The sequence below is a fragment of the Lotus japonicus genome, chromosome 2 (assembly GCF_012489685.1).
Source record: "Lotus japonicus ecotype B-129 chromosome 2, LjGifu_v1.2".
Lineage (NCBI taxonomy): Eukaryota > Viridiplantae > Streptophyta > Magnoliopsida > Fabales > Fabaceae > Lotus > Lotus japonicus.
The window spans coordinates 74,387,026-74,398,495 of record NC_080042.1 but is presented as its reverse complement, the minus strand read 5'-3'; the positions used below and the strand labels follow the sequence as shown (position 1 = coordinate 74,398,495).

Below are 11,470 nucleotides of genomic sequence, written 5' to 3'. Positions count from 1 at the left end.
TACACTCCAGGGATTGATCCCTTCCCCTCCCCAACCCATATGTCCCCGGACAATCCAATCCAAACTAATAAAGATATAATAATAAAAATAGAAAAATCCTAAATTAACCTAACAAATCAAATCTGCATATTACTGAAACAAATAAGAAAAATAAAAACAAATCAAATCAGCATCCATATATTAATTCAAATCCGCATCAATATCAAAAGGTTTCTATTTCTATAGATTGAAGAAGACACCCAAATCATGTGAGAAGTGCCCTGCTCTTTGATGACATGTGTAAGATGAGAGCAGTTCCAATATCCTATGTGGATTATTATGGACGTGTTGGCAAGTATGATAGGCAACTCAGTTAGCCATGTCACTATTTAACAAAGGTTTAGTATGATGAGGAACTAAAACATTCCTTTGAAACAATTAGGGACAAGGACTATAAAGAAAAGTTGTTAGGGACTAAGATAACAAAGCCATACAAATATAGGGACTAATAACATATTTAAGCCATAATAAGTTTACTAATGAATATAAGTTTGTTGTGCATTCAATGACAACAGAGCACAGAAGGGATCTAACTTTTTATTCCAAGCATTATACAAGTTTTGATGGATACAAAATGTGTATCACTAGGCTTACAAATGATAATCACAATTATCATGCAAAGAATAAGCACCATTGTAAAAAAAAAAAACTCTTCCCCAAGAGGACTATGAAAAATGAATTAAAATAATGGGGTATGATTATGTCAAAAAAGGGCAGCCCGGTGCACAAAGCTTCTGCATACACGGGTCTGGGAAGGGGTCTATGTCAAAAATTAATTTAAAATATTTTGACAGAGGAGTGAGTTTAATCTGTATACCACTAGCCTTCTATGCATAATGTCATTAATGTGACATATCTCTGAATCTTTGTTGATCCACACTCTTCCAAGTATTAACCAGACAGAGTATTTAACGTGTGAAAACATTTGAACAGTTGAAGTTTGGCCATCAATCATCAGAAACAACCATTGGCATCTTATCCTGTAAACAAATCGAAAATGTATCAAGGCCAGAGGAATATAATGGTTACAGGAGGTATCAAGTATCTAAGGAAAAAAAGGGAATTCTTACCATGACAGACACATAAATATACACGATTATGTCTCAGGAACTTCACACCTCAACGAGGCAAAAACCCATCCAAATGTAGGGATGTCATCAGTCATATGGGAATGCCAAAACCAGAATAACAAATAATCATTCCTTCACCTTTACATCATAAGTTTATTCACCACCTCCAATTACACTCTCAAGATGCTGAAGTGCATGGAATTTATAGTCTTTGTTTAGATGCTTCAACAATAGTGCACTATGTGTGCAAGAATCAGGTTCAATTTCTCTATCTCGCATTTCCCTATACAACCTCAAAGCCTCCTGCCATCGGCCTAAGTTGCAGTTCTCATTTATTAAAATGGTGTAGGTGTACTTATTTGCATAAATACCCTTTGCTTGCATTTCCGCAAAAAAACTGTATGCCAGATCCATTTTTCTCACTTTGCAAAATCCATTGATTAAAGCATTGTAGGTGATCACATTTGGATCAACACCCTTCTCTTGCATCTCAAAAAAGTACTTAAGAGCAAGTTGCAGCCTGCCCCTAACTGCATATGAATGAATCAAAACTGTATAAGTAACAACTGAAGGTAATATCCCTTTCTCCAACATCATACGGAACACCGCACTAGCCTTCCTAAGATGCCCAGCCATCAAGTGAGCATGGATGTTGCTAGTATATGTTACATGATCTGGAACAAGTCCTTCGTGGAGCATTTTATGCACAAGTTCATTGGCTTCTTTCAAATTGCCCAATTTATAAAGCCCATCGATGAAGATATTATATACGATCAAATCAGGAGGAAAGTTGGCAAGCATTTCTTCCTGCATACCAAAAGCCTTAAATGGGTCACCAAGTTTCAGTTCACCCACTATCCGAGTTGTGTATGCAAGACGATCTGGCTGCAATCCTCTATGAAGCATCTCTTCAAATAGCTCCTTAGCCATTGGTAAGTTCCCCGTGATGCAAAATCCTCTGACAAGAGTTGTAAAAGTAAATACATCAGGATGAGGTCCGTGTCTGATCATATCATCTTTTAACCGCCTGGCTTTATCCATGTCCCCCAATCTGCAAAGACCGTCTATAAGCGTATTATAGGTCACAACAGTGGGAACAAGACTTCTATATCTCAACTCATCAAACAAGTGAAAAGCCTCCCCCATGTTGCCCAACCTGCTGTAACCATAAATTAGAGTATTATAGGAAACCAAGTCCGGCATCACATTTTTATTCATCATATCATCTAACAGCGGCCTTGCATCACTCACCCTTCCACACTTGCAAAGACCACACATAATCGTATTGTAGGTCGCCACAGTAGACAAAGCTTCTCTATCCAACATCTCCCATACATCCGCTGCTTCCTCATGCAGCCCTTTCTCACGATACCCGCGAATCAGCGGGTTATACGTGTAAGCCGAAACCTTCAGCCCCAATTTCAACATCTCCTCAATCAGTTTCCTCGCCTGCTCCAACTCCCCTTTGTTAGACCAACCATTCACCAAAATATTATACGTCACATCATCGGGAGCACACCTGGTTAGCCGCATTCGAGTGAGAAGCTCAACCGCGCGCTGAACCTCCCCTTCCTTGCAAAACGAATCCATCAAGGTGTTATAAGTAACAGTGGTAGGTCTTATCCCACACTCAATCATCACATTAAAAACCTCACTAGCTTCATTCACCATGTTCCTATCCCTAAGCATCCTAAGAACCCTATTGCAATTCCTCACACCAGGTAACAACCCATTATGAATCATCTTGTAGAAAACCAACAAACACTTCTCGAGCATCGATTTTTTCGACAGAATAAAAAGCAACAAATCAAGAAGCTTAACCGAAGAAGAAGAAGAAGAAGAAGAAGAACCACTAACCAAAACATCCATGACAGCATCCTCCATTTTCACAGCAACCACATTCTTCTCCATGACCCAATACGCAGACCTCATCCAACCGTTCCTGGCGAGAATATCGAGGATGGCGGCGAACGCCGATTCAGACCCAGTAAACCCGGGTTGCCTCTCGACCCAACGGAAGAATCTGAGAGCAGTTCCGGGTCGGGTTCGGACCGAGTGGAGGACCCGGACGAGAAGCTCAGGCTGGGAAACCGCGGCGCGCAAGTGATCGGAAACGGGGGAAGGGCGTGAAACGGCGTCGTGGTGGGTTGAGGAGCATGTGCTGAAGGAGAAGAGGAAGCGAGATTTGAGGGCTGTGGCTGCTGGAGTGGAGAAGAATCTGAAAGAGAGGGTCATTGATTGGGCGGTGGTGGCGGCGATGCCATCAATCAACGGCGGCTGAGTGGCGGGGACGGTGGTGCAGGTTTTAGGGTGTTGTGATGGGTTTGGTGTGGGAGTGGAAAAAACGAGTGAAACACCCGCACCCGTGGCATTTTCGGAGCCTCTTTTACAACCCGAACACGTTGTGCCTATATCCTTGTCAAGTTTTTTCTTCTTTTGGTTAAATGCTCACTTTTCTTGTTGGATTCAAGTTTGATTTGTGATCATTCAACCAAACCAAGTGGTATTGATCCACAAAAAAACGCTAGAGTAAGTGATTGAGAGTTGCAACCATTAAACTATTTCGTTATGAGATTACGTTAAGTGAGTAGGTTTCTCTCAACAAATGTTTCCCTGTACGTACCACTCAGAAATTAAACTGAAGACTAAATGTTTAAAGAGTTCAATTATCTATCAATTGTGCTACACTTTATTGGTTTCGGTCTCAACTTTTGTAAATGAAAAAACTGAGCTGGTTGTGGGGTGATGATAGATTGGTCTCATAGGCTCAAACTACTGATTGAGGGATACTTTAGTTAAGAATAAAAAAAAGTTGATAATTCACTAAAAATTAAGATGACATTGTTACATAACTATAAATATAAGCTATTTTAACATTTTTTCTACACATTAACATGTAATATATATACATTTTCTCCTGATGAATTATGTGGGCTAAAATGCATGGAAAAACAAAAAACAAAAACCATACACCTTTACTATATAAGGTAGAGGCACTATCCAACAAAAATTGAACATGAAAGAAATTAGAAATGACAAAAAAAGAGTAAATGAACACCCAAGTCTAAACGACATTAAGCTCAAGCATCAACCACATAATTTATTTCTCGAAAAATACGACTCCAAATAACGTGAGAGAAACCTTCAACAAGGATCCGAATCTGAGTAACCAACATCGCACAAGAATGATACCTCTCACACCCAAAGCTCAAAAACTGAAGGCTACAAGCTTAATACGAGTGAATGACAACCTTTTAGAACTCATTTTCATGAGTAAATAAAGACCCATCAAAATACCTCACAACTCTACATGCAATGCCAAGCGGGACCCAAGCTCCTTAGGGAAAGCAAAAACAAAAGTGCCAAAATGGTGCCTCATAGCACCTCCACAAGCTTACATATGTATCAGATTAACGGTTAATCTTGAATTCATGATAGATCTTATAAGAGTTATATAATTTTCGTTCCCTAAAATATTTTTGAAATTTCACTTTGGTCATCCACCGAAAATGATTTGATTTACTTCCTGCATCTCTCAAATGATAGTATGAGACTATTTTAGTACTTATTACAATAGGGGTGCGTGTTATATAAAAGAGATGAGCAATAGAAATATTATCTTATTCAAATATGTGCAGATTACATGAGTATAAATAGAGTATTTTGAATTACACATACAAAACAGAAAATATCTTGTTACAATAGAGAATATGCTAAATTTGAATTTGAAAGTTATTAACAGACTCAATCTGTTTTACTTATTATGCCAACACGCCCCCGCAAGATGGTGGAAGAGGCAACAACACCAATCTTGGATTTGAGAAGAAGATGACGTGGCGAAGCCAGTGGTTTGGTAAGCAAATCAGCCAACTGATCAGAGGATGGAATATGTCGAACTTGAAGTTCTTTATTGGTGACGAGATCACGAACAAAGTGGTAATCAATGGCAATGTGCTTCATTCGAGAATGAAAAACCGGATTAGCACAAAGATAAGTTGCACCGAGATTATCTGAATGAATGAGAGGTTTCTCATTGAGAGGGCAATAAAACTCCTTTAAGAGTTGCTGCAACCACAATAGTTCCATGGCAGTGGATGCAATTTTTCTGTATTCAGCCTCTGTCGAAGATTTGGCAATTGTGGATTGTTTCTTGCAAGACCAAGAGATAGGATTGGAACCATAGTATATTATATATGCTGCTGTGGGCACTCGACGTACCTTTGGTAACAGAATTCAGCCTCTCTTTGAGAGACATAACCCTTGCACGAGACTTGTTGCCAAATGGTTTTTGCAATTTGGACCAAGCATCAAGAGAGGAAGTGGCGGAGGACATGACAACTTGCGCCTCGGGGCCACAGGATCCCAAAAGGACCAAGGAAACATGGTGATCTTGGCGACACCAAAGAGAATAAGCGGGATTGGGAGTTGCATCGACGCCAGTCCCAACCTTTTCATCAAGGCATTGAGTAGTTCCAGTGACATAACCTTAGAGGTTATTGGCTTCCAGAAGATGAGGGATTTGCTTATGCCAAATAGGGTAGTTTGTCGAATTCAGTTTGATGGGTAGGCTAGAGGTAAAGTTGAATTCAACAAGATCAGAGGAAGCAGATGTACGTGTAGTGGGAGCCATGAAGGATCGATGGAAGCGATTAAGCTAGAGAGAAGTCTGATACCATATAGAAAAGAGATGAACAATAGAAATATTATCTTATTCAAATATGTGCATATTACATTAGTATAAATAGAGTATTTTGAATTACAAATACTAAACAGAAAATATCTTGTTACAATCGAGAATATGCTAAATTTGAATTTGAAAGTTATTAACAGACTCAATCTGTTTTACTGATTATGCCAACACGTGTGAGGGTGGTTGGTTGGGTAAAGTGCAACCCTATATGCAACAAGGTGGTGGAGCTTGACTTCATTGGTTTCTCTGTCTCTCTCTGAAATAATTGGTCGAGGCATGCAACTCTTACTATTAAGGCACAAGCTCTCTCTCTCTCTCAATAACACCAATCTCATGGGGAGCCATGACCCCCAACATTGCTCGTGTTGATAACTATTGAGGTGTGACTTGAGTAACAAGTGAAGATATTCTTAGCTCTAATAGAAGGTGTTTCTAGTTTTTGCTGGGCTTTGGGTTTCTTGGGTGGTTTATGGCTGACTGCGAGGATTTAAGGATTTATGTGCGTTTTTTTTGCAGATTTTTATAGACTATGTTGTTCACTTTTTTGGGCTTTTTGCAGGTTTTATGGATTGTTTGTTGGGTCTCTCTGAACTGATTTACATTTTTTTACTCCATTCTTTGGGGCTTCTTTCGGTTGTTTTTTTTTTTTTGGCTTTTTGATTCTTTTAAGGAGGGTGTGTATCTTTGACCAAAAGAAAAAAGAGGGTTTATATCCTGGCTATTTCCTCAACATTATATCAATACAGATTTTAGTTTCGAAAAAAAACCCACTCTGTTTAAGAACCAAATGAGAGGTGTATTTTGGTCTTTTTATTATAACCAACTTGGAGTTTGTGGTGCATTGATTTTTTTTTTCCCGACAACAATGCCCTTATTTAATTGAATTTTCTCTCTCTTTCCACTATCCACGATATTAATAATGCATAGTAATCAAGAAAAATGAGTAGAGTCATTCAAAAGAAATGAGTAGAGGGTGACTTTGGAAAGTTGATATAAATTGATAACAAAATTAATAAAATCATCAGGGTCGTGTACAAATATTTTGAGGCTTAAGGCAAAAATATTTTGGGGCCTAAGTACTTTAAAGAGATTTAATATATCATACAAATTATCAGTTGTTACATTAATCTTCTAGTTTTTGAGCTGCGAAATCATTTATCAGAGTTTTCTAATCAAGCAATTCTTACATGTCACTTTGAATTGATAAGATAACTAACTCATTTATTAGAGTTTTTATAAAAATATCTTTCAGCAATAACAACATTAATAAAATTTTAAAGACAATATATACATTTGATCATTAATACAATATTTTTTCATTTCATCCTGATCCAAAGCTTTAAACTTTTTGGAATCAAATAAAAAACAAAAAATAACCTCATATTGTGATAATTGTTCAAACTGTGTCTCAATAGAATTAATTAAATGATCTAATATGTATAAAAAATACTCACATAAAAAGATTCTTTAGGTGAATATGTGATCTCATTACTAATATTTTCATCAAAACAAAAAAAAAAATTAAATTAAAGTCTTCTTTATCAATGTTCATTTCATAATAAAAATATAAAAAGTCACTTTATCATTTTGTAACTAACATTCATTACTTCATTTCATAATAGGCCTTCATAATATAGTACAATAATTATGGATTTGGGGCCTTTATAATAGTACTTGAATAAAATTGGAATATGGGGGCCTAAGGCCAATGCCTAATTGGTCTTGAGCCTTACACGACCCTGATAATTATTTAAATTAACTAAATTTTTCAACGGGTGTGAAGCGGTTGTTTGGTTCTTATATTGAGAGAGTAACTATTATAAATTATAATGATAAAATAATTAATATTTTGAGATAATTATTATGTTTGATAAAGATAAAGACACTAAATGCTTAAGTAACCAAGTATCCCTCAACTTGATGATTACCTTAAAAAACCATTGGTGCATGTGGAAGTTTGTATTTATCGATTGATGTCATTAGATATATATGATATAACTATTGGTCAATTCAATTATTGTAAAATTATCCATCTTTTAATAACATTAGAAGATCCACATCAAAGGTTATTCCCTTTTGCGCAAAGCTTGATTTGGATTTCGTGATTTGATTCTTCACTTCTTCGGTTGCAGCAGCAGCAGCAGCAGCCAGATTCCATATTGATTTGTAAGTTCCCACTTTCTTCATCCATTGTTCATTCTTTTTCATTCAACTTTCTCATAAATCTTTAGGATCTTATCATTTCTTCATCGATTTTAGTTTCTGTTGTGGAATTTCATTATACCCAGGTATTCTATTCTTCTGGATGCTTCTGCACCTGGGTTTTATCTGAACACTCATTACCGTTTACTTGGTTTGTTCTCTTATTGTGGTAAGTTTGAAACCAGTTTGTGTGTGTGTGTGTTTTTTTAATAATTTTGTTGTATATTTTCTGTAACTCAGTTGTTTTTGAATCTGAGTTTTGTCTTGATAGTAATTTGAATACTGTTTATGGTTATTCTAGAGATACCACTAAATAAATCCTTATAAAATGTATAACAATCATCGCCAGTGAGCTAGTTTTTGGTATAGAGTTAGGCCTAACCCGAATTATAAGATGATATCAGAGTCTATCCTAGATCCCTTTAACCCGAATGTCTAGCCTAGAGTGTGAGGTGAGGGGTGTGTTAAGGTGTCACGTTGACTAGAGATATGATCAAATAAGTCCTGATAGAAGGTAGAGCAATCCTCACTGTGCTAGCTTTTGGTACCCAACTCGAATTGTAAGATTTGAATTGCTTTTATACTGGGTATTGAATATTCATTTATTTGTTCGCGTGTGATTTATTGTTGCAGGGGGAGTTCTGTTCTTTGTCTACAAGTTCTTGGAGGTAAAACATGTCGGGAGTCTTTGTTGGTTTGTTTGGAAACAGAATGATGTCTGGCGGTGCAGATGTGGCAACTGCTATAGTGCCTTTGTTGAAGCTCCTCAGCCTAACAGTCATAGGACTACTACTTGCAAATCCAAGAAAGCAATTCATACCCAGAGCAACATTTAAACTCCTTAGTAAACTTGTGTTTGCTTTGTTCTTGCCGTGCCTTATATTTACTGAATTGGGTGAAAGCATTACTCTTCAAAACTTTGTGGATTGGTGGTTTATTCCTGTTAATGTGCTAGTGAGCACAGCTCTTGGTTGCATACTCGGGCTCTTAGTGGTGGCCATATGCCGCCCACCTCCGCATTTAACCAGATTCACTGTCATAATGACAGGATTTGGTAACACTGGAAATCTCCCCCTAGCTATAGTTGGATCTGTTTGCCATACTAAAACGAATCCATTCGGAAAGCATTGCAACACAAGAGGGGTGGCTTTTGTCTCTTTTGCTCAATGGGTTGCTGTTATCCTAGTATACACACTTGTTTATCACATGATGGAGCCTCCTATGGAGTATTATGAGATTGTTGATGAAGGGAATGAAATTGAGCAAGACCGGGCGCTGAATGATATAAGTAGACCACTGCTTGTAGAAGCTGAGTGGCCTGGCATGGAGGATAAAGAGACTGAACATTCTAAGACACCCTTCATTGCCAGGATCTTTCAGAGCATCTCTGGCATTTCCACATCTGCTATTCCTGAGAATCATGACCTTGACGCGATAGTGGAAAGCGACGAGAATAGTCCAAGGTCCATTAGGTGTTTGGCTGAACCTAGAGTTGTCAGGAGGATCAGAATTGTTGCTGAACAAACCCCACTTCAGCACATTCTTCAACCCCCAACAATTGCTTCTTTGTTAGCCATCATCATTGGCACAGTGCCTATGCTGAAAGCTTTGTTCTTCGGATATGATGCTCCGTTATCTTTCATTACAGACAGTTTGGAGATTGTAGGCGGGGCTATGGTGCCTTCTGTGATGCTTATATTGGGGGGTATGCTTGCCGAAGGACCAAACGAGTCGAAACTTGGTCTCAGAACTACAATTGGTATAGTTGTGGCAAGACTCCTGGTGCTTCCTCTTCTCGGAATCGGTATCGTGGCATTGGCGGATAAGCTAAATTTCTTGGTCGAGAATGATGCTATGTTTATATTTGTCCTTTTGTTACAGTACACTACACCTAGTGCTATTTTGTTGGGAGCAATTGCCAGCTTGAGAGGTTATGCTGTTAGTGAAGCTTCTGCACTACTCTTCTGGCAGCATGTGATTGCCCTTTTCTCCCTTTCCTTGTACACTGTAATCTACTTCAGAATAATTGCGTATATCTGAAGTTGCTGTATTTTTTACTACCTTGGCATTTTGGAGTAGTAGGTTAGAAGATTGTTGTCATTGCACTGTCCTCTGAAGTGTGATATATGATGGGGATAGAATTGTTTCTTGCTTGGTTTGCTGTATTGTTTTGGTACTGATGATTTGGTGAAGGATGCAAATAATGTTCCTTCACTTCCTTCCTTGTATGATTTTGAACTTGGTTTCCCATGTGAACTATGTTAATCTTTTGAACGTTTATCTGATGGAACCAGTAGGTGTAGTTTCAACCTTTTTGGAGTATAATCAGCAAAGCGCACACATTCATATCAGTAACTATATGCTCAAGATGGTGTTTTTTAACTTTCTCTTTGACTAATAAGCTAATTTGGCTGTGAACTTAAATTTAACTTTTCCTTCTTCGAAATATTGTCAATGAACGCCTTATTTATGTTGAGAAATCTATTTGTGTTTCCTGGGGATTATCAAAAAAAAATTTGTGTTTCCTGGGCAACTAATGTTATTTTTCCAAAACTCTGCTACTGGATGCCACTAGTTGCCTTCATTTGCAGTCTATTCTCAATATGATTTTTACTGGTCAATGGATATCCTTATCAATTACCATAAAGATATTATAATAAAAGACTACAGCATCAATAAAACAAAGACATGAATTAGTACAACATTATTGTTTTGTTTATTTAAGTATTTTGGATCGATGCTTCGCCTTGATAATGATACAGAAATGGCAAACAATAACATAATGGTTCAATATTTTGTCCCTTAAGTGGTTAGGGGTTCCAATCCTAACTTATGTGAATGGAAAAAATTTATAGGTCAGCCTCTTACCACATAGTGTGCTGATATGTGATAAGAGATTAGTCTCACAATTATCGACTGTAGGGATACCTTTCCTTCCTTAAAAAAACAAAAAGTTTTTGCTTCCGGAGGTCCTAAGTCTTACCGACATTCATATAGTGTTCAATTGAAAATCATGCAAAACTTCAATGTGTCCTTTTTTATTAGTACAAAGTTGGGCGTTGGCTCAGCCAAGAAATTTCTATTGATCACAATAAAGTGTATCCACCTTTTGACATTTCAGTGCAATCAAGTTTTGTTTGTTTCAACCTGCATGAATGGTTGGTATGTTACCAGAATTAAGATGATAACTTATCTAATATTTTTTGTTAAGGTCACACATTGACAATTGACTAGAGATTTAACTAAATAAATCTTTATAAAAGGATTGGGCAATTCCTCACCCCCAAATTAGCTCTTAACTTCTTAAGGTAGAATTAAATCTGAACCAAATTCAATATGACATCAGAGCATTTTTATAGATCTACTTATTGATTATCCACGATTATTCATTTCTGCAAACTTAACACTCCTGTCCAGCCCTAGGCTGTTTGATGACTAGAGATATAGCTAATTCTCATTCCTATGCTAG

At 37.4% G+C, this 11,470-nt stretch overlaps 2 protein-coding genes across 3 annotated transcripts; one reads left to right on the top strand and one right to left on the bottom strand.

The window, feature by feature from the left end:
- Window positions 1-555: 555 nt before the first annotated feature.
- Window positions 556-3,583, bottom strand: LOC130739508 (pentatricopeptide repeat-containing protein At1g22960, mitochondrial). 2 transcript variants are annotated; one of them, XM_057591816.1, is made up of 3 exons: window positions 2,967-3,583; window positions 1,110-2,681; window positions 556-1,019 (listed from the first exon to the last, which is right to left on the bottom strand). In XM_057591816.1, the coding sequence occupies exons 1-2, from the start codon at window positions 3,342-3,344 to the stop codon at window positions 1,263-1,265; spliced, it is 1,797 nt and encodes a 598-aa protein (XP_057447799.1). In that variant the 5' UTR covers window positions 3,345-3,583; the 3' UTR covers window positions 556-1,019; window positions 1,110-1,262. The 2 variants fall into 2 exon arrangements, with proteins under 2 accessions (XP_057447799.1, XP_057447798.1); XM_057591815.1 differs by having other exon boundaries at window positions 1,110-3,583.
- A 4,172-nt stretch (window positions 3,584-7,755) lies between these two features.
- On the top strand, window positions 7,756-10,281 carry LOC130739507 (protein PIN-LIKES 2-like). Its single transcript, XM_057591814.1, has 3 exons — window positions 7,756-7,965; window positions 8,088-8,170; window positions 8,635-10,281. Exon 3 carries the CDS (start codon window positions 8,677-8,679, stop codon window positions 10,039-10,041), a length of 1,365 nt encoding a protein of 454 aa, XP_057447797.1. The 5' UTR covers window positions 7,756-7,965; window positions 8,088-8,170; window positions 8,635-8,676; the 3' UTR covers window positions 10,042-10,281.
- Window positions 10,282-11,470: the final 1,189 nt, after the last annotated feature.